This window comes from Camarhynchus parvulus, chromosome 8, assembly GCF_901933205.1.
Source record: "Camarhynchus parvulus chromosome 8, STF_HiC, whole genome shotgun sequence".
Lineage (NCBI taxonomy): Eukaryota > Metazoa > Chordata > Aves > Passeriformes > Thraupidae > Camarhynchus > Camarhynchus parvulus.
Window position 1 is genome coordinate 30,282,266 of NC_044578.1, and position 21,973 is coordinate 30,304,238.

At 58.1% G+C, this 21,973-nt stretch overlaps 2 protein-coding genes across 3 annotated transcripts; both read left to right on the forward strand.

The window, feature by feature from the left end:
* Nucleotides 1-281: 281 nt before the first annotated feature.
* On the forward strand, nt 282-13,872 carry DDR2 (discoidin domain receptor tyrosine kinase 2). 2 transcript variants are annotated; one of them, XM_030953746.1, is made up of 17 exons: nt 282-413; nt 4,115-4,215; nt 5,992-6,094; nt 6,215-6,446; nt 6,530-6,677; nt 6,815-6,920; nt 7,289-7,472; nt 7,543-7,786; nt 7,904-7,966; nt 8,094-8,224; nt 8,695-8,905; nt 9,376-9,599; nt 9,714-9,850; nt 10,220-10,411; nt 10,540-10,768; nt 11,283-11,432; nt 11,854-13,872. In XM_030953746.1, the coding sequence occupies exons 2-17, from the start codon at nt 4,125-4,127 to the stop codon at nt 11,989-11,991; spliced, it is 2,583 nt and encodes an 860-aa protein (XP_030809606.1). In that variant the 5' UTR covers nt 282-413; nt 4,115-4,124; the 3' UTR covers nt 11,992-13,872. The 2 variants fall into 2 exon arrangements, with proteins under 2 accessions (XP_030809606.1, XP_030809607.1); XM_030953747.1 differs by having other exon boundaries at nt 302-417.
* Nucleotides 13,873-14,352: 480 nt separating this feature from the next.
* HSD17B7 (hydroxysteroid 17-beta dehydrogenase 7) lies at nt 14,353-20,702 on the forward strand. The gene is made up of 9 exons (XM_030953350.1): nt 14,353-14,403; nt 14,576-14,779; nt 14,879-14,971; nt 15,831-15,945; nt 16,417-16,611; nt 17,502-17,606; nt 18,630-18,686; nt 19,229-19,327; nt 19,732-20,702. Exons 1-9 carry the CDS (start codon nt 14,369-14,371, stop codon nt 19,825-19,827), a joined length of 999 nt encoding a protein of 332 aa, XP_030809210.1. The 5' UTR covers nt 14,353-14,368; the 3' UTR covers nt 19,828-20,702.
* Nucleotides 20,703-21,973: the final 1,271 nt, after the last annotated feature.

Consider the following 21,973-nt stretch of genomic DNA (forward strand, 5'->3'; position numbering starts at 1 on the left):
GGTCCTGGACGCGTGTGCCATGCCACAGCCACGGGACAGGCACTGGAAAGTGAAACGTTGCCTATTGCTTTAAGTTCCCTTGCTGGCCACGGGGACTTTTTTATTTTTTTCTCTCGCGCTATGAATGGGTTTTGCTGTAAATTATAGCTCTGCGCACATTCCCTCGGGCCGAGGAAAATAACCTCTGCCGAAACGCCAGGCGGGATCGCTGACTGGCTCCCCTTCTCCGCTCCCTAATTGAAACCAAATGTGCGAGATGTAGGATTGTGGGATTTCTGGCCGGCTCCCAGGAATCCGCAGAATGCGAGCGAGCTCCCAGAGGCATCTTGCATCAGCCCGGGGAAGTTCGCTCCTCACCTGGCTCCCCCGGCCCGGGCGAGGGGCGCGGAGCCCGCCCGCCCTCCGGCGCTCCGGTGAGTCCCTCGGGGTCCCTCAGGGCTGGGTGGGGATGTGTGACCCTCCTGGCCCGGCGCTGTGGGGGGACACGGCTCTGGCGGAGCCCCGGCACAGGGGCTGGGGTGTAGCTCTGCCCGGGAAGGGTCTGCGGCAGCAGCAGGGCACTGTCCTCACTCGGGGGGGTGACAATTGGCCCCTTTTCGCCGGCTGACCCCACAGTGCCAGCCGTTCCCCCCGTGCCTCGTGCCAGGCCGGCGTTTCCTGGTGTCCCTCCTCAGCTCCCGCCTATGTGTCTGTTGGCAGAGCTGGCGGCAGTGCTGGTCAGCCAGGGAGGCCCTGCTGTCCCCCGGGTCCCCCAGCCAGGCGCCGGCTCACACTGGGAAGGGGAGCACAAGGCCACTGCCCTGGTGCTCGTGAGCATCGTGCCCCCGTGCTGGTGCTGGGAGCCCACTCGTGGCTGCCAGCCCTGGGTGGCGTTGGGGCGATGCTGCGGAGCCCTGCTGGCGGCGGGGCGAGGGCTGGGAGCAGGGCTGGGAGCGCCTGGCTGCCAGGGAGCACTCGCAGGAGGCAGCACCCTCAGGTCGGTGTCCCACAGACCCCAGCCGTGCCCCTGGCAGGTCGGTGTCCCCGGGCCGCAGCCGTGCCCCTGGCAGATCGGTGTCCCCGGGCCCCAGCCGTGCCCCTGGCAGGTCGGTGTCCCACAGACCCCAGCCGTGCCCCTGGCAGGTCGGTGTCCCCGGGCCCCAGCCGTGCCCCTGGCAGGTCGGTGTCCCCGGGCCGCAGCCGTGCCCCTGGCAGGTCGGTGTCCCCGGGCCGCAGCCGTGCCCCTGGCAGGTCTCGCCAGGGCAGCTGGAGCCATGGGGACGTGCTGGCTGCTCCTCGCACCCCAGACAGCTGCGATGCCCCGGGCTGAGCCAGCGAGCCCGTGACTGGGGAGGCGCTTGCTGCTGCAGGAAATGGGGCTGCATCCAGCCCAGAAAAAGTCTAAAATGGCATTTTTGGAAGGAAAGAGGACTACGGGTCCCGGCATGCTGCACTGTGCTCCCGCCAAGGCTGCCGGCAGCACGGCATGCTGGGGGCTGTAGTGCCTGCTGGGGCAGGGATCCTGAACCCCCTTATCCAAACATCCTTGGGCCGGGCTCACAGCGAGCCTGTCATCACTCAGGGACATTCCCTGAGTGGCCTTGACCTGTCTCACCCAGCAGGAGGGCAGCCCCTGACCCCATGTGAGGACTGAGGCTCTGCAACAGGAGCCCTAGAAGTCCTGGCAGACTGGTGTCCAGGACCTGGTGTGCACAAGGGGTGCAGGCTGCTGCCATCCAGCCCCCTCCCTATGCATGATGCATCCTCCTGATGAAGCAAAGGTGGCAGTGCCCACCTGGGAAGCAAGCTGGGGACCTCACCCAGCTGGGGACCTCACTTGGAACAGGCTGACAGCAAGAGGGACCCTGGCTCAGGTGGGGGCTGTCTCTTAACAAAAGCGAATTTAGTTTCTTCCCCAGTTATTTCCCTTGGTTATTTCAGTGGAATAAGGAAGGAGGGAAATAAGAAGGGAAAACAACAAAAAAAGCAGCAGCCAAGGGAAACTCAAAGTCCAGGCGATGCCAGGGAGGAGCTCCAAAAACTGTCTACACTAAAACTTTCCAGTGATTGAAAAATGTCAGCAAACATTTTCAGTCAAAACGCTGCAAAGCCATCCCTTTTGCAGGGCTGGTGGCACAAAACTGATTTCCAGCTGGGCTGCTGGTACTGCTCCTGTGCTTGACCGTGTGTCCCTTAGCCCTCAGCCTTGTGGCCTGAGTCACTGTCCCCACACTGTCCCCCAGCCCCACACCCCAGAGGAGCGATGAGCCCTTCCCACTGGCTACGTGGGGATGATTTCCCTATACTAGGCTAAATGTAAATGCATTCCCTGCAGGACATTACAGCATGTGGTATCCTGATGCTTAAAGAGTTTACTCAGCCTGAAAGAATAGTGGGAAAAATATCCCTGGATATTTTTTGGAATGCAGAAGGAAATTAAGATTTTAATGTTGGAGGGAAACTGGCCGTCATCAAACGCAGGAGCCTCTTGCGTGTGCCTCTGGGCAATGCAGCTGAAATTCCCAGTTGCAGCTGAGTTAGTTGCAACTAGCAACAGTTTCCCAGCTGGGAATAGAGGGGGGAAAAAGCAACCACATATGTGCTTAAAAAAAAAAAAAAAAAAGGAAAATTAGAAAAAGGTGGGGGAAATCATCCCAAGTGGAGGTGTTTACTTGTGCCTCCTGCAGAGATTGTGGTGTTTGGCAGAGTCTCCCAGGAATCCAGCAGGGTGCTGTGGGGTGCACAGAGCTCCTTGCAGAGGGCAAGTGGCAGCTCCTGGGGTTTTGCTCTCCCCTTGGGTGCTGGTGTGGCCACGGCAAGCCCCGCTCTCGCTCATGCCAAGCCCCAGCTGTGGCAGTGCCAGGGCCGTACCCAGCACCTCCCGGCTGGCTCTGTGGGATGTGGGCAGCTGCTTTGGGTGTGCTAACCTTTCTCTCCGTGGTGGGGACAAGGCCTTGGGGTGATGCAGGAACACAACCAGGCACTCACCTGCAGCACCAGGGGCGTTGGGCTGGTTCAAGGAGGTGCCAGCCAGGACAGACATCCCTGGTGCAGTGGGCTTGGCTGGGATTTACCCCAGCAGCCAGGCCCTGTTTGGCCAGGAGCTGTAGTCCTTTTAACCCGCCAGGTTAGAAGGTTGCTCTCTCAAAGGCTAATGTGCATTTAAACTAGATTAAAACAGCCTTTTTTAATAGAAAGAGAACTGATTGCATCTGGTGCTGGTGTGAAAGTGTCCTCTTGGCAGATAAGGGCGGCTCAGGGAGCCTGGGGCAGGGCTGGTGACGTTTGGGGGTGTCCCTGGTGCTTCCCCCTGCATGGTGCCATGCCCCATGGTGGGCGCCCAGAGGTGTGTGGGCACAGTGGGAGCTGCTCGGGCCCTGGGGGCTCCTGGCAGCTGAGGGCTGGCCAGGGCCAAGGCCATGGCTGTGGTGACAGCCCTGACACAAGGGCAGGCACGTCCTGGGGAGGTCCCCTTGTCCCCTCTGAGGAGAGGCCCGGCAGCACCAGTCCTTTTTCTCCCCAAGCCCCATTCCCAGGACCCCCAGGTCCCCTCCAGCCCCATCCCATGCTCCCCTCGAGGCAGAGGGTGCAAGCTGGCTCCCAGGTCCTCTGTCACACTCTTCTGTGTCACACAAGGCCCTGGCATCACTCTGCCAAGGGGAGCTATCCCAGTAAATACCCTGTAAATCTCAGGTGATTATCTGCCCTCCTCTCTCGAAGCCAGCAGGCAGGAAACCGCTCTGGCACCCTGCTATTATTGTCTGATGTGATGGGGTTGTGCAACTTCTTCTTTCAAAGGCAGCCAAGGGTGGGCGGCCAGGCCAGAGCCTTTGTGCCCTGCGGTGGAGGCGGCCAGTGCTGGCCCCAGGCAGAGCCCAGGGAGCTTCCCGCGGGTCCTGTGGCCATTCCGTGTGGATGTGGCACACCATGGCTCCCAGGGGTGGGGTCTGGGGTCCCTGTGACCACCACCACAGATCTGAGCTTGGGGCTCTGTTCCTCCTCCGAGGCAGAGGTGGGGACACAGGGTCTGGTGCAGGAGAAGTGCTCCCACCCTCAGCTGGCTGCCCCAAGCAGGGCTGGTGTTTGCCCCTTCCTCGGCTGCCTCAGGTGACGAGCCCTGGTTCTGTCTCCACAGGACTGCCGACATGTCAGCCACCCCCAGACCAGCCCTGCTGCCGCTGCTGCCCCTGCTGCTGCTGCACGTGCCACGTGCTGCCAGAGCCCAGGTCAACCCCGGTAAGTCAGACAGGGACCAGGTGGCTGCAGGTGCCATAATTTCATTTCCCTGGTCTCTGCTCCTGCCAGATGGCCAAGTTTGGACTCGCATCGTCGCCATCATCTCTGGGATTTTCTCAGCTCTGGGAGCAGTCTGTGATGGCCCCCAAGCCTGCACCTGCCTGGTCACTCTGCTGTCCTGCACCAGTGGCCTTCAGAGCCCCCCCAAGTGTGCCACAGGTGCTGTCTGGCAGCTGGCAGGGTGCTGGGCATGGCAAAGCACTTCAGCCCTGGGCTCTGAGCGGGGCCCTTGCCCATGGGGGCTCACTGAGGCTGGAGGCTGCCAGGTGCCAAGCTATTGTTTTCTCTGCTGGGCTGTGCCTTCTCTGGTGGTTTTGCTGCAAATCAAGGCTGGCTTTGGTGAAGTGGCTTGACTGGGTGCCTGGCTTCTGCTCAGAAACCACAACACTGCACTGGCTGGCAGCACAAGTGTGTTTAGATGGCTGTTCCTGCAGGGCTCAGCCCCATCCTGTGCTGCAGGGATGGACAGAGCCCAGGTTTTCCCAGGGTTTCCCCAGGGAGTTCCTTTAACAAGTCCCTTCAAAGGCTTCTTCCATCTGTGAGAGGAGTTAGCTGGGTCTTCTCTGGAGGTTGTACTGTGCTTATTTAGGGAGGTAATCCTGTTTCTCCTGCAAACATCAATGGCTGGCAGAATTGGATTTGCTTGGCCAGGATTGTCATTACCAAGACAAAAACACAGGGCTGGCTCCGTGTTTGGCAAGAATTAAATGGGAATTCAGTGGGAGCTGTGCTCTGCAGAGCATCACAAGTGTGAGAGCAGGAGACAAGAAGAGATGCTCCCACTGTGCCAAAGCTCACGATGAAGATGCACTCATCCTTCCACTTGATGCAGGATATGGTCCCTGTGTCTGGGGTCCCGGGGATGGTGACACAATGGGACGTGGGTTCTTTGTGGGTGCAGTGCCAGGCGGGCCACAGGCTGTGGGGTAGGAGGTGGCCCAGGAGCAGTGTCCTGCCCGGTCCTTGCCCCCTCGGTGCGGGTGTTTGCTCGGGGTGGTGTGTGGCAGGACCGCGGTGGGCTGGAGCCGGCAGCCAGACGGTAAACACGGCCAAACAAGCCGTCCTTTCAGCAGTGCTCTTGGCAGCCAGGCGTGAAAAAATAACTCCTGTGAAGCAGTGAGGATGCAGTGCTGAGGGAGTCGGTTGCCACTCGGGGGTGCAGCCCGCCTGCCATCCCCGGGTACTTTTCCACTTGCAGCCCAGCCAGGAGCGGGGCCGGGGGTGGGAGCTGAGGGGTCATCAGGGAGGACGAGTGCCTGTCTTGGTCACTTGTTCCCTCAGGCAGGGACAGGGAGCAGTGGGCAGCACAGCACAGTTGCTGCAGTGAGGTTTCTGGGCAAGTGGTCTCTGGAGTGAGCCCTCTGGAGCATGGGGACAGCAGTGCCAGCTCACAGGCTGTCCACCACAGCCAAGATCCTTGCCAGCAAGGCTGAGGAGATCCCTGGGGACAGGGCCCGGCGTGCCCGTCAGGCCTTGGAGCCACCTCCCCTTTTCCCACTTCACTTGGGGCTGGGCTGGCATCCGCTTCTGGCCAGAGGCTTCACTTGCTCGAGAAGGTGACTGCTTTGGCAGGACTGTCCCCGTCTTGCTTCGTCCTCTCTCTGTGAGCCAGGGGGATGGAGAGTGCTGCCCTGGGGCACAGTGGATGTGCCCCAGCCCGAGCCATTTCCATGGAGAGATTGCCTCCTGCTCAGTGCCCTGCCGGTGTCATTGCAGCGGTGTGTCGGTACCCCTTGGGAATGTCGGGTGGGCACATCCCTGACGAGGACATCTCAGCCTCCAGCCACTGGTCTGACTCCACGGCTGCCAAGTACGGACGGTGAGTGTGGGCACCTTCCTGCAATAGCCACAGCAGGGTCTGGGCTGGCATGGAGGGAGAAGGGGGACATGGAGCTGGCCTCAGCCACCTGCAAACAGCTCCTCCACTCTGGGCTCACAGGCTGGACTCAGAGGAGGGTGATGGAGCCTGGTGCCCCAAGACCCCAGTGGAGCCAAATGACCTGAAGGAGTTCCTGCAGATTGACCTGCAAGCCCTGCACTTCATCACACTGGTGGGCACCCAAGGGCGCCACGCCAAGGGCCACGGCAATGAGTTTGCCCCCATGTATAAAATCAACTATAGCCGGGATGGCACCCGCTGGATCTCTTGGAGGAACCGGCATGGGAAGCAGGTGAGGAAACGGGTGGGGGCTGCATTGGATGGTGGGTGAGGAGGCTCCTCCTGCCTATCCCCACCATGCTTCTCTCTCTCCAGGTGCTGGATGGAAACACCAACACCTACGATATCGTTCTCAAGGACCTGGAGCCGCCCCTCATCGCCCGCTTTGTCCGCTTCATCCCCGTCACTGACCACTCCATGAACGTCTGCCTGCGCGTGGAGCTGTACGGCTGCGCCTGGCTGGGTGCGTGCTGCGGTCCCCTGCCTGTCCCTGTGTCCCCAGCACCCATGCTGGGGTGCTGGCCATCTCAGTGGGGGCTGGCTGTCCTGCAGCACCGGGATTGGCGGGGTGTCCATGCACTCACCCTTCCCTCCCTGCAGATGGGCTGGTGTCCTACAACGCACCAGTTGGGCAGCAGCTCATCCTTCCTGGGGGCACCATCATCTACCTGAATGACTCAGTGTACGACGGGGCCTTTGGGTACAGGTGAGGACTGGGAGCCATGCTGGGCAGCAGGCAAGGGGCATGTTCCTTCCCTGCATTGTCAGGCTGATCCTCAGCAGAGCAAATGCTTGCAGTGTCCTTGAGGTGGGGGACATGGCCAGCCTGGGAAGGCTGCACATCATGAGGGGGTCAGTGTGATGAGGGAAGCAGCTCCTGCCCTTCCCCTGGATTTGCTCTAGCTGCACCACAACATGTTCAGCGCCCCACAGCCTTTTCCAGAGAAAACATCAGGAACAGAATCCCCCCCTGAGTGTCCCGGGGCCCGCAAGGAGCTGCCAGGGGGTGCTGGGTGGTGCAGGTTTGTGGGGCTGGCAGGAGTCACGCTCCTTCTGTCCCTTTGCACATGCCAGCATGACAGAGGGCCTGGGCCAGCTGACGGATGGGGTGTCGGGGCTGGACGACTTCACGCAGACCCACGAGTACCACGTCTGGCCAGGCTACGACTACGTGGGCTGGCGCAACGAGAGCACGGCAGGTGGCTACGTGGAGATCACCTTCGAGTTTGACCGCATCAGGAACTTCACCGCCATGAAGGTCCTCACCCCCCCCGCCCTGTCACCCTCCCCGTGCCCTTCGGTGGCCGTGCTGACAGGCTGCCCCACAGGTCCACTGCAACAACATGTTCGCCAAAGGTGTGAAGATCTTCAAGGAGGTGCAGTGCTACTTCCGCGCCGACGCCAGCGAGTGGGAGCCCAGCGCCGTGTCCTCGGTGCTGGTGCTGGATGATGTGAACCCCAGCGCCCGTTTCGTCACTGTGCCTCTGCTCCACCGCATGGCCAGTGCCATCAAGTGCCAGTACTACTTCGCCGACACCTGGATGATGTTCAGTGAGATCACCTTCCAGTCAGGTACTGGTCGCCACGAGCCCCATGGGGACCAGGCTCTCCTGGGTGGGAGGCTCAAGGAGGTGGTGGTGCTGTGGGCCATCCACACCCCCACCCTGATGTTCTCTTCTCCCTGGCCAGATGCAGCCATGTACAACAACTCCGTGCCCCCCGCCAAGGCACCCGTGGTCCCCACCACTTACGGTAAGGCATGGGAAGCATTGTCACCCTGTGCTGGGTGGGCACTGTGCCCCATCCCACGCAGGAAAGGGGCAGGGGGTCTCCCCATTCCCCAGTGTGACCGGCCCTCTCTGTCCCCTTCTCCGGCTAGACCCCACACTCAAGGTAGACGACAGCAACACACGCATCCTGATCGGGTGCCTGGTGGCCATCATCTTCATCCTGGTGGCCATCATTGTCATCATACTGTGGCGGCAGTTCTGGCAGAAGATGCTGGAGAAGGTGGGCAAGGGTGGTGTGGCTGATGAGGTGCCTTGTGGTGGTGGGGTCATTCTGGGCAGGTTCTTCTGGGAGCTCAGCATGGAGAAAACAGGCTCCCTTCCCCTCCTCAGAAAGGCTTTTCACCCATCTCCCAAGGAAGGGGACTTAGCTGAGCAGGGTGGTGACTTTGGAACTTGCCTGTTTGTCCATCCCTCTGTCCTGAAGCTGATCTGGGGAACAGGAGCCTGGGTGTGGAGGGTTCTCATCACAGCCACCACCTAAACCAAGGTCACTCACAGAACTGATGAAGCCAAACCCTTTTCCATAGAGGCAGACAAGAGAAGGGGGCAACATGAGGACAAACTCAGACAGGAGTGTCCCTGCAACCTAGGGACAAGGCACTAGAGAGGAGGTTTGGTCACATCCCTGGTACCATCCTGCCCATGCTGTGGGGAACCCCACCTCTCTCCTCCCTTGCCCCGCTGTCACAGGCATCACGGAGAATGCTGGATGATGAAATGACCGTCAGCCTCTCCCTGCCCAGTGAATCCAGCATGTTCAACCACAACCGCTCCTCCTCCCCCAGCGAGCAGGAGTCCAGCTCCACCTATGACCGCATCTTCCCCCTGGGACCCGACTACCAGGAGCCCTCCCGCCTGATCCGCAAGCTGCCCGAGTTCACCGCCGGGGAGGAGGACACAGGTGAGAGCCAGGACACCCTGCATGCTCACAGCCATCTCACAGGTGGCAGCTAGGACACCATTCACTGAGCCTGCTGCAGCCCCAGCTTTTGGCCGCTCTCCAAACGTTTTGTCACAGAGGGGAGAGGTCACACAAGTCCCCATGCATCCCACATGAAGGTCACACAAAGCCCGTGACTGAGAGCCATCAGTGACATCCACTGCCAGACTAAGCTGTATCCCACTGTTATCCTTGGGATGCTCTGGCACCTCTTCCTCAATGATGTGGAGGCCAGGCATCGATCTCTGCTCCCTTGGGCTTGGTTGGTGTTTGCCGTTGGTGGGGAAGGAGTGGAGCAGCCTGCGCTGCCTGCAGGAAGGCAGCCCTGTGGGGACTCTGGGGCAGAAGGGGCAGAGTGTGAGCAGCCCCGGGGAGCAGAGGGTGCAGGGCAGGACACCCACGGCAGGGCTGGCCCCGCTGTGTCCCCCCAGGCTGCAGCAGCCCCACCAAGCCTTCGCAGGCCAGCGTCCCGGAGGGCGTCCCGCACTACGCCGAGGCTGACATCGTGAACCTGCAGGGTGTGACGGGCGGCAACACCTACTCAGTGCCAGCCCTCACCATGGACCTGCTCGCTGGCAAGGATGTGGCCGTCGAGGAGTTCCCCAGGAAGCTGCTGACCTTCAAGGAGAAGCTGGGGGAAGGCCAGTTTGGGGAGGTGAGTGGGAACTGGGCCTGCTCCGAGCAGGACTCAGGCAAAGCTCTTCCCAGCTCGCAGGGGCTGTGGAAGACTGTCAGTCAGCAATGTAATGGCTGCCCCTTGCTCCCTCAGGTTCACCTCTGTGAAGTGGAGGGGATGGAGAAGTTCACAGGGAAGGACTTTGCTCTGGAGGGCCTGGATGGCAGCTCTGACCGCCCCGTGCTGGTGGCTGTGAAGATGCTGCGGGCAGATGCCAACAAGAATGCCAGGTAGGGGCTGAGGGGGGCACATGCCCCAGCACTGCCCACATGCAGAGCCTCACCAGGAGAGCTGGGATGCTTGGAAGGCATTCCCTGTCTCCATCAGCCATATGCTCAGTGCAGCTGCAAGGAGCACACACCTGAGCTCTCTGGGGATGCTGGGCTGTCACATGTCAGGATCCTTGGTCCTAACCAGCTCCCCAGCGCCTACCTACCTGTGAGCCCACCCTGCAGCTCATCTTCTCTAGTCCCAGGGGAAGGGGCCCACAGGTCCTCAGGAGGCTTGGGTGGGTGGGTGGCACTCTTGGCCAGTTTGTGCTCACCTCTGTGGCCCTCTGGGTCTGTCTATCCCACCTGTGTGGTTTCTGTTCCGGAAAGGAATGATTTTCTGAAGGAAATCAAGATCATGTCACGACTGAAGGACCCCAACATCATCCGGCTGCTGGCAGTGTGCATCACAGATGACCCCCTGTGCATGATCACCGAGTACATGGAGAATGGGGACCTCAACCAATTCCTGTCCCGCCAGCAGGCAGGCGGCCCCACTGCTGCCCACGCACCCACTGTCAGGTAGGGCTGCCTGGGAGAGCAGGGGCAGGCAGTGCTGCTTGCTCCTGGGACACCCTGCCTGGAGCCGTGCACCTTCTGGCTCTTGTCCTTCCTTCCTTCTGCTCATTTGTCCCGTGTGCCCCCGACAGTGACCTGCGGTTCATGGCCACCCAGATCGCCTCGGGCATGAAGTACCTCTCGTCCCTCAACTTTGTGCACCGGGACCTGGCCACGCGCAACTGCCTGGTGGGCAAGCACTACACCATCAAGATTGCCGACTTTGGGATGAGCAGGAACCTCTACAGTGGGGACTACTACCGCATCCAGGGCCGGGCGGTGCTCCCCATCCGCTGGATGTCCTGGGAGAGCATCCTGCTGGTACACGGGGCCGGGGCTCCTCTGACGGACACTGACATGGCTCTGGGGATGCTCGCTGCCCTGCTTCCTTGGGCTGGGGGTGCAGGAGGGATGGCGAGGTCTCCGCTCACTGCAGCCCAGATTTGGCATGAAGCATGGGGACAGCAGGAGTGGTGGCAGATTTTTGAGGCAGGCTGGGTGGACTATGGTGATTTTTGATGTCCCAGTGCAGGACATCCTTTAAATGGGATGCTTGGCATTTTATCCTGCCCATGGTCAGGCCTGGAAGAGGGAGCAATGTTGGTTTTTGCCTTTGCCAGGAGCTGGGTCCTTTGCAAGTCCAGAGCAGTCACTGCCAGCCAGACCTGGAGCTCACCAGGCTCTGGCCTCAGGCAGAAAGCAGGTCTGTGGGGCCAAGCACCTCTCTGGGACCAGACCTGGATGCTGAAGCATCCAGAACAAGGTTTTGATCCCTGAGCACCTGGAACTTCTGGGTAAAGCCCATGCCTGACCCTGCTCTGCTCCCTCTGGCCAGGGCAAGTTCACAACGGCCAGTGACGTGTGGGCGTTCGGAGTTACGCTGTGGGAGACCTTCACGCTGTGCCGGGAGCAGCCCTACTCCCACATGTCTGACGAGCAGGTCATCGAGAACACCGGCGAGTTCTTCCGCGACCAGGGCCGGCAGGTAGGGATGGGACGGGATGGACGGGACAAGAGGACCAGGGGTGCACTTAGGACATGAGGGGCCTGGGGAGAGACTTTAAGGTGATCAGATAGGGAGCTTGGCTGTGACAGGAACTCCTCCGGGAAGGAGTCCTGGTGAAGGGCCCATCGTGGCAAACGCTGCACTTTACACAGCCCAAGGCACTGCTTGCTCGCTGACCCCACCGCAGCTTTTAGGGTCTGGGGGACAGAGGTAGGTGTCCCCACTGCCTCACTGTGCCATCTGGGCGTCATCTTGCCCCTGGGCACATGGCAGTACAGCCCCCATCTCGGGCCATGGAAAGATGGGGCACCCTGAGATATGGGGCTCTCCAGGAGCAGTTTGCACATTGGTTTCTGTGGCAGTAATTCTCTCTTTGCCATTTCTGCTTTTTGTTTTGCAGACCTACCTTCCCCAGCCCATGCTATGCCCTGACTCAGTCTATAAGCTAATGCTCAGCTGCTGGAGACGGGACACTAAAGATCGTCCCTCTTTCCTGGACATCCATCGTCTTCTCCAGGACTCGGCCAGTGAAGAATGACCCTCGGCTCCCGCCTGTCCTGGTCCCATCCTTCCCTGTGCCCAGAGGAGCCCCAGATGCAAACCGAAGCCACTTCATTCGGACTTAGCCATAAACCCGGAGCAGCTGCTCATGTTCTCATTGTGCAGTGAGGCCTCACAGGAGGCCCCCAGGACAGCAAAGCCCCACAGTGTGGGACAGCTCAGACCTCCCTCTTCCCCGCAGACCTGAGCCCGGCAGCGGCTGGGGGAGGGTTATTTATTGGTGCAGCCTGTTCCTGGTGACAGGGACCGGGACAGAATGGCTTCTCTTGCCCGGCTGAAGGGGACAGACTTCAGCTGGACTTTTTCCATGAGGAAGCTCAGCCCACACTCAGGGCAGGTGCCTGGGGAAGGGATGTGTGCAGGTGTGTGCCCGCTGGAGCAGGGACAGACTGGCAGCCACTACCTGCTTCAGGAGGAGTTGGGAGCAGCCTCTGGCTGTGCGATCGCGGGGTGAAAACAAAGACTCCGTGGACATTTGGGGCTTTGGACATGCCGCGTGGAGAGGCAGGAAGCGCCCTCCCTGCTGGCCAGCCCCAGCTGCACAGGGAGAAGATTGGGGGCGCTCCCGGCACCTCACCCAGCGGCTGGAATGTGCAGCCAGGGAGGAGCGGGCATCCTGTGCCGAGGGGACATTCCCTCACTGACCACAGCCACTCCAGGGCAGCTCAACTGCCCAAGAAATGCATTTTGGATGCCCCACGGGTGATGCATGGCAGCTGGCAGCAGGATGCTAGCACCTTTTAGTTCCATGGGGAAATCTCCAGGTCCTCCTCCCCCAGAGTTAACCCACATTTTCATCTGCCAGGAGAAGAATGTGTATAGCAGAGTTTCATTGGCAGCTGCCTGCTGCCCGTGCCCGCAACAACCCCACGGGCATGGAGCGGGGCGCTCCAGCTCTCCCTGGCTCTCAGCCTGGGATCACAGTCCAGCTGAAGCACCTGAGCTGGGCTCTGTCACCCTGAGCATCCCACAGCATTCTGGCACCTGTCCGTGCTCCCGAAGCTGCCAGCATTCTGAGCAAACTGGGCAGGTGCCAAAGCCATGTGCCTTGGCAGGTGACCCACCAGGCCCCAAACTCGGACCCTCCTGTGGCTGGGCAGGAGGAACTGTGGACTTGGAGGGTCCATGGAGCCCTCCACACTCTTGCACGCACTAGCTCAGCACCAGCAGGCGCGCGTGGCACAGTTCCCAGTATCCCGTGGCTAAGGCATGTGTATATTCAGTAGATGCACCTATGTGTAAGGGCCAACCCGCTGAAGAGACACTCAGTATGTGATCTGGCTGCATGGTTTCCTTGTGGCGCTTCTGCAGGCAGCTCAGCTCGCCTCCCCCGAGGGCACCCCGGGGCTGGGTGGCTCTGGAGCTGCACTGTGTGCCTGGGCTGTGGTGTGGAACACAGGCAACAGCCTGAGGCTTGGAGCCAGGATGATCGAGGGAGCAGCTGGCTGACCCACACTAGCTGTCCGTCCCAGCGGGTGGGAGGGAGGATGCTCTGAGGCTCAGCATCCACGTGCAGCAGCAGGGCCGGGGCAGGCCCGTGTCTCTGGGAGCGGGGAGGGCAGGGGTGGTGGCTGTGCCCCGCAGAGACTGGCTGCTCTCCCGCGTGCTCCTCCTGCCTGCGACAGAGGATGGATGCCTCATCCCTGCTGAGCGTGTCAAGACGAGGACGGGCTTTGTTCGCGTCCTGGAATTGGTGTCCCTCTGCCTGTCCCCTCGCATGGCCGCTCCGTGCTCAGGGCGCGTTGTGGCCCATCCCAGCCGTGCCTCAGCGGGCTGCGAGCACCGGGGCAGGTGGGGCACATCTGCAGCTCCCGGGGCCCGGGCACTCTGCGCCATCGGCATGGCCCCGCATCCAATAACACGCTGGGGGGCAGCTGTGCGGTCCGCTGTGTCCATGGCCTGCTCCAGCTGGGACCCCGCCACGAGCAGGGCTGCCCCCGAGGGCCCTGCGCAGCCAGAACTCCGCGCCATGGCGGCAGCAGGGAACGGCGGCCTACTGGGCATTTCTGCTGGGCATTTCTGCCTTCCTCGGCGGCAAAGAGGGAAGGGAAGGGAAGGGAAGGGAAGGGAAGGGAAGGGAAGGGACAACGCTCTCCGCAGAAAGGAAGGGCCATGAGCGGAATGGGCGTGGCCAACGCGATGTGGGCGTGACTCACGCGCCGGGGCGTGTTCCTAGGGGGCGTGGTCACGGAGCGCGCCCCGGTGGCCCCGCCCTCCGCGCACTGCTCACTATCACGCCACCGGCGGCGCGGGCCCCGCCTCCCTGCCGCCCGCCGATTGGCTGCGGGGCCGGGCGGGGCGGGGCCGGGCGCGCGCAGAGCTTATAGGGCGGGGGCGGCGGGCGCGGGGCAGCGATGGAGCGTGTGGTGCTGGTGACCGGTGCGAGCGGGTGAGCGGCACTGAGGGCCGGGAGGGGCGGCCTGGCCTCGGCTCGGCTCGGCTCGGCTCGGCTTGGCTTGCTTTGCCTTGCCTTGCCTTGCCTGCGTTGGGTTGGGCTGGGCTGGGCTGGGCTGGGTTCGGTTCGGTTCGGCTTGGCTCTCTCTGACACCATCCCGTTGCAGCGGTGTGGGGCTGGCGCTGTGCAAGCGGCTGCTGGATGAGGATGGCCGCATTCACCTCTGCATCGCCTGCCGCAGCGAGCAGAAGAGCGAAGCCACGCGGGACCTCATCCTGGCCACCCACCCCGCCGCCCAGGTGTCCACCGTGGAGATGGACCTGGGTAACCTGGCCTCCGTCCTGCGGGCGACCCGTGAGCTCCGCTGCAGGTACGGGATCTGTCCCCATCGGACGCCCCCGCCCGCACTGCGCCCCACCGGGCACCCCTGACCCCTCCAACCCCGGCTCCTGTGCTCCTCTCCACGCAGGTTTCAGCGCCTGGACTTTGTCTACCTCAACGCTGGGATCATGCCCAACCCGCACGTGAACTTCAGGGCTCTCTGGCACGGTCTCCTGACCGGGTAGGAGTGCTGCCGGGGGTTCCAGCGCCCGCCTGTGGGAGGCACGGGGGGCTGGCGCCGTCAGGCCGTGCCCCTGGGTGCCGTGCTGAAGAGCCTGTCTCCCTCCCGGTGCGAGAGAGAGCACGTCCCTGGGGGATGCCCTCTCTTGGGTGGGGTGCATTTGCCGGCTGAGTGCCGTGCTGGGGTGGCCCAAGGCACCCAGAGCCACGTCTGCTGCCAGGTGTGAGGCCCGCTGGGCACACGGGGAGGGTGGGAGGTCACCCAGAGCCTGCAGCCACTGCCTGAGAAATGCTGCTGTGTTGAACTCTGGGTCTCCTCACTGTTGTTGTGATGCCAGTGTAGGTTTCTGTAGCTGTTCAAAGCTGTGGATCGCAGTAGTTTGTGAGGGTCACGGTTGAAGTGAGCATCGCTGCTCTGTAGGCAGCACAGGGAGGCTGAGCTGAGGAGCACAGTGATGTGTGTGAGTCTGACAGAACTGCTGGGCTCGCGAGCACTGCTGCCAGACTGCTTTCCTTGCCTGCATTAGGCATGGCCCGAGGCTTTGGCTCGATGCTGAAGCTTGATTAAGTTATCTGAGAGTGAAATGGGGGAAGGAGATGTTTTTAACAGTACTTTACCATGGGAGAGTGAAGGAAGGGACAAGTCTTCTCTGGTCTAGTCAGTATTGAGGCACTTGCAGATAAAGGGCCTGGGATACTCTCTAGACCTTTCCCATCTATTTTTTTAATGGTTTAATGTTGCCCTTGAAAGCGAAGCTCTGCAGAGCCTGTGAGGTGAGGGTCCTGCTGAAGGGCTCAAGTGGGGAAGTGGTGGATTCCCCCGGCAGTGTTCCTCACTAACTCCTATTCTTGGCTTCCAGGAAGCTGCTCCACATGCTGACCACTGCGGAAGGCATCATGACCCAGACGGACAGGCTGAATGGAGATGGGCTTCAGGAGGTGTTTGCTACCAACCTCTTTGGGCACTTTATGCTGGTGAGGCTTCGTTTGAAGATTGAACCCTCAGTCTGATGTTTGATGTGGGTAGGGATGGGTCTGGGCAGTACAGATCTCACATGCTGATGGAGGCTGCAGCCTGACAGATAAAGAATGACAGGATAAAGGCTTGACATTTGTTTAAATAAGCAATCAATGGTGACTTTTGTTGCAAGAGTTAATATAATTTTGAGGTTACTCTAGTGAGCCAGCAGACAGAAGTCAATCATATGTAGTTCTCCATCCAGGATAAATGCTAAGGCTTGGCTGTATTAAATTGTATTAAATTCTGAGATGCTCAACTGAGCTGTCCAGCAGAATGACAGCTGCTCATACAAGTGTCTGCTCTTAGCTAGTCTAGGAAAAGCTGGCTGGGAAAGCTGAGAGAGGCTCACAGCCTTAGGTGCTGTAAAGTCATACCCTAAGACTGGGAAGCTGCTGTGTTAAATAAGTTAAGTGTTCTTTTTCCAGGTTCGTCAGCTTCAGTCTCTGCTCTGCGGTAACGAGAAGCCCTCACGACTCATCTGGACCTCCTCCAGCAATGCCAGGGAGTCTGCCTTCAGCCTCTCTGACTATCAGCATGCCAAGGGGCAGGAATCATACAGTTCCTCTAAATATGCTACTGACCTGACAAGTGTGGTTCTGAACAGGAAATTTAATGATCAGGTGATGATGGGGTTTGTGTTGCTGCAGAAACCTAATGAGCTGCTACTGTTTGTAATTATCATGACATTGTTGTTACCTAGTTGCATTCATTCACTCATAGCAATCTGATGCATTCCTTAGTGCACAGGTAAGAACTAAACGTGGCTGAGGTTGAACTGGTGGTGTGGTGGGTAGGGAATCTGCTAGAGAGATTGCCAGATTCTGGAGTTGTTGCCAGAAAAACTTCCCAAAGTGGGCGATTTCGGGAGCAGTTCTTACCTTGCAAGCTCTACTCTTTAGATCAGAATTGATGTTAAAGAGCAAAGAGCCTCTGCTTTTTTCAGGTGTCCAGGCCTATCAGCACAGGGCTGCTCTGGCAGGGCTGCCTGCAAGCACTGGAGCTGCAGGCTCTGCTGATGGCTCTGTGCTGCTGCTCAGGTTTGCCAGGGAGCTGTACAAGCAACCTGCCTTCCCTGTCCTGGGGCATTGATGGGTTGTGCTGGCAGCTGCAGCTCTGGTCCAGCAGTAGTGCTTTTGCCATTCTCAAACGCTTCTGGAGAAAATGGCTTAGTTCCAAAAGGCTGAGCTCTAATATTAAAGAAGAGGTAGTCTTTAGTCTGACTGGGCTGTAATTTTTGGGATATCTGCTGTGCTGCATGGAGATTGCACCAGGAGGCTGTATTTTCTACCCTGGGGGTTTGTAATGGGCATGGATCAAACACAAACCTTTCCAATTTGGACCTCTTAAAAATCACTACATCTAAGTGCTCTCTGCTCTGGTACTTAGTGGAGTATCACAGTCTGATGTCTGTACACACCCTCTCTGGCTGAGGAGTACTGCGAGGGAAGCAGCATGACCCATTCTTTTAAGTGTGGTGTAATTGCACACTGACTTGGTTTCTTCTCTGCAGGGTCTGTATTCCAGTGTTGTTTGTCCTGGGCTCGTTATGTCCAACATGACATACAGAATTTTGCCTGTTTTTCTGTGGAAGCTGCTAATGCCCATCATGTGGTTGGTGAGTGGATGTCCTGGCTGGTTTTGGGCTGTGACACGCTTCACTGCAAGTGATGTACAGCACACTTCTGGCTCCTTGCTGCCTTTGTTGGTATAGGTTTGTTCCTTCTGTTGGGCTGGGCAGGCTGGACCCTCTGTAAACCTTCCCCTTCTCATCTTGGGGCCCCAGTTTCCAAGCTGAGTTTGGAGGTTTGGTGCTGGACACTGCAGAGGAGCAGGGTTCAGCCCTTCAGCTACAGCAGTGTTTGTCAAGGCTCCCCTTGGAAGCTTTGCCAGTTCTGTTTGGGATTGTGAAACACCATTAGCTTGCTGGCAGCAGAGCTTGGGATGTGGCCCCAGCTTGGCCCCTGTGCTTTGAGATGCTGTTCATTTCTAGAACAACCTGTTTTCCAGTGTTGTTCTTTCCATTCCTCTAGAAGGCAGTGTTGTTTTTTTCTTTCCAACTCTGTGGAAAGTAAAGCTTCCTGCTCTCTATTGCCTCCCCCCCTGCTTCCCCAGAAGTTTTCTTGCCTTTCTTCCTCTGGCCTTCAGCTTTCCAGGTTCACTGCAGTTCTGTCCCTGAAGGCTGCCTGTTCTGAGCCTTGATGCTCTTGCTGCAAGAGTGGCCTTTCATCTTAAGCTGCCCCAGTTGCAGCAGCTGATCCTGATGGATCACGTTGCTCCTGGCAGCAGAGAGGCAGTGCCTTCTCAGTTGTCCTCAAGGCTGGCAGTCCTGCAGATCCCCTCTGCCTCCTGCCATTCCTGCCCTTGAACAGAAGAGGCACCTGCAAGGTGTGTGTGGCCTGTTGCTCCTGCCTTGGGGTGATCTCTGTGTGGGACCATGGAGTGACACTTGCTGGGGGGCTCCAGAAAGCAGTTTGTGGTGATAAGGGATGCTTTAGTCAGTGTGCAGTGTTAGTTATTGCCCAGTTTGAGAAGCATTTGTACCTCTGGTAGATTATCTGGAGTGTTTGGGCTGCTCAGGGCTTGCCAACCAACCTTGGGCCACAGTACAAACTCTGCCATGTCCTTCTTTTCCCCTCAGATCCGATTTTTTGCCAAAACTTATACTCTGACACCCTATAATGGAGCAGAAGCTCACGTAAGTAGCTCACAACTTGATTTTAACATTGCTTCCCTTAAGTAGCCCTTCTGGGGCCTTGTGGCTTGAGCAAAGAGCCTCTTGGCGAGGCTGGTGGGTGGGAGCTGTATTTGACCCCCAGATAGCACACAGCAGTGAGTGTGGGGAGCCAGCTGTCCCCAGGGCTGCTCAGCCACATGGAGCTCTATGACTTTCACCCAGTACCCATAAAATAAATGGTTTTTGGGAAAACATCCTGGCCAGGGAGAATGATGTGCAGCACAGGGGATGGAGGTGGGTGATGGGGGGCACAACGTGTCTCAAACACAGTGGGAACAAGTTCAGCCATGCTGAACTGCTTTAGCAGAAACCTCCATTACTCTTGGCTGAGGTAGGTCACATCTGAAGGGAGCCAGCCCAGGACTTCGCATATCACATCTTCCTCTGCTTGGTGGGAGCTCCTGTGGTGTCTTCTCCTGTCTGCTGGCAGTCAGGTCTTTGCCCACAGGCATGGCTGGGACAGTGTGTGCTGGACTTGTACACCTTTGTGTTGTTCTTCCCAGGTGTGGCTCTTCAAACAGAAGCCAGAGTACCTGGATTCTCTTGTCAAATACCACAGCTGTACTTCTGGACTGGGGAGATGCTACGTGGAGCCTCGAAAGGTCAGTGGAGAGGGAGCTTCCTGCTGCTGGGGGTCTGCCATCTGCTTTGTATGGGAGGGCTGGTGCCAAGGGTGTCCTGTGCCTGGAGCGGAAGGAAGATGCTTGTTGAATGCTAAGTAGCAGGAAGGGGTGTGGGGTTATCTGCAGTGCTTCCTAGAGTAACTCCTGGCTTAGGCTGGAGTCTGGAAGACAATGGAAGTGGTGACCAGAACAGGTTAAGTGTGTGATGATACTTTCCCAAAATATGTTCTGGCATATGCCCTGGTGACAGATGTCTGTAGTTGGCTGTTTGTGAAGGTAGAAGCTCTGGAAATGCACCCTGCTTGTCCCCAGAGCTGCCCTCGGTGTCTGCACTGGCTGCCGCCAAGGTGATGGTCTCACAGTGCTGTTTCCTTGCCTTCCAGATGGATGTGGATGAAGACACTGCCGAGAAACTTTACCAGAAGCTGTTGGAGCTGGAGGAGCAGAGTCTAGAGAAATACCATCATCTCTTAGATTAAGTAAAGCTAGTCTCAGTGGGGTGAGAGTCTTGTATCAGTAACCTGGGGTTTCTTCATTCTGGTGCTACCTGTGTTGCCAGCTGTTCTGCAGGCACGCGGCTTCAGACACAATCTTCCTTCTCAACAGAAGGTGAACAGTTCCTGAAAATGGAAGTGTGAAAACTGAAGAGAAATACTTAGACCTTTGGCTGTGGGATTTTTCTTTTGGCATAAAACTGGAGACCTCGAATAGGTAGTTTGTCTTAACACAGTTGCAAAGTGGTGTCTTGCAGAAGCATGACTGAGCTGTGTGTGGTTCAGGAACAGCCTCAGAACCTGTGGTTTCCATATTGCTCAGGGCAGTAAAGGCAGCAGCCTGGGGTGCTGCCCTGCATCTTGGCTCTGCTGGTGTTTGTAGATGGCTCAAACACATCACCTGTGGCTCATCCTGATGTACTTGAAGGCTCACCTTCAGCACAGCTGCCTTACACTTGTTCACCAAAGCTGGGGCTGGCTCTGCAGACCTGCTCAACGAGATTGAACCTTACTGGCAGGCAGGGTCTGCCCAGCAGCTGAAACCAAGCTCCTGAAGAGCTGGCCTGAGAAGCACATGCCTGCCTCAACTGTGAGGACAGATGCCTTGCTGTCCCCTGGGTATGGGCACTTGAGGGTTTTAACCATGACTGCCTCGAAAGGATGATGTTAACCTGGACTCAGGGCCAGTCTGCTCTGTTTAGAGCAAGAGTGAGAGGTTACCATGTTGTTTTATCTATTTAACTCTTTTTATATAAATCTATTGTACCAACCATTCTTCCTGTTGTTTATCTGGAGACCTTCACCAAGTACCTGCCACCAAGTAACTTCAAGTGCTGTAATGAATAAATGACTGAGATTGAGTTGTCCTTAATGCAGTGGTGTTTTTACTCCAATATCCATCTACTTTTGACTTGGAGGCTTGGAAGGAAACTAAATTTGTTGCCTTGTGCTGTAAATGTGTGCATACCTGGGAAGTGTGGAGTCTCTCTGCCACGGAAGAGCTGTTAAGCACCTTTTTGGCTTACTTCTTTAGCTAAGGAAAGACATGAGTGATTTCTAAAGACTTCAGTGTGGTTTTGTGTGCTGAGCACCTGTGGGAAGTCTGAGACTATTTCCCAGCCTTAGGCTCTTGGGAGATGTCTTTTGGTGCTTGCTTACCCTGCTGTGTCACATAATGACTCTTAATGCTAAATGCATTAATTAATGGCTTAATGCTGCCTGCAGGGGAGCCCAGGTGCTTCCCTGGGGCTGCCTGGGGTCAGGTGCTGTTGGAGTGATGTGCTGCGTGCCCTGGCTGCTGCCTCCTGCCAGGGTACCACAAAGAGGGGCTCTGCTAGGAAACCTGCACAGAGCTGGCAGCCAGGAGAATCCAGGCTCTTCGCGGACTTGGCTTGCAGGGATACACATTTAAAGAGTCTTGCTTTCATTTTTTAATTTCTTCCCATCCTCCACTGGTTCAGAGCAGAGGGATACTGGCAGCAGAGATGTCTCAGTGTTGAGTTTGGGCTGAGGGGACCCTCCCAGCTCAGCCTTGAGTGAGACCCGAGCCCAGCAGCACTGGTGTGGACAGGAATGTACTGGGTTTTGGCCTGGCAGTAGAACACAATGAGGAGCTGGCCATTGTGGGGTGGTGCTTCCCTCAGCTGTGGCTGGAGCTGTGAAGCAGACTGGGCTGTGCTTGTGTGGGTGTTTATTTAAATGCAATAAAGCCAGTCCCAGCACCAGATCTGGATTCTGTGGCTTTGTTCAGCTGTGAGACCAAACAGCCTGGGACCAAAGCCCTCTATTTCTGGTGGAGTGCCTTCCCTTCTCCACAGGGAGAGTCGGTGGCTGGTTCTCTTCCCCACAGCATCCTGCAGCAGTCCTTGGCTCCCTGTTCTGGAGGAGATGAAGCACGTTGCCCTGGTTGGTTTTAGATGAGTACCTTGAGCTTTGCTGTGCTTCTGCCCTGGGCTGCAGCAGGTAACTCTCACCAGCTCCACCTTTAGTATTCCCCCCAGCCCAAATGCAGAGGCACTCAGTCATTTGTTATCCCTGCTTCATTTTCTCTGGGCTGAGACAAATGAAATAGCAAGTGTTACTCAAAACAGTCTGACACAATAGAGCTGAGTGCAACTTAGTGGGGAATGGG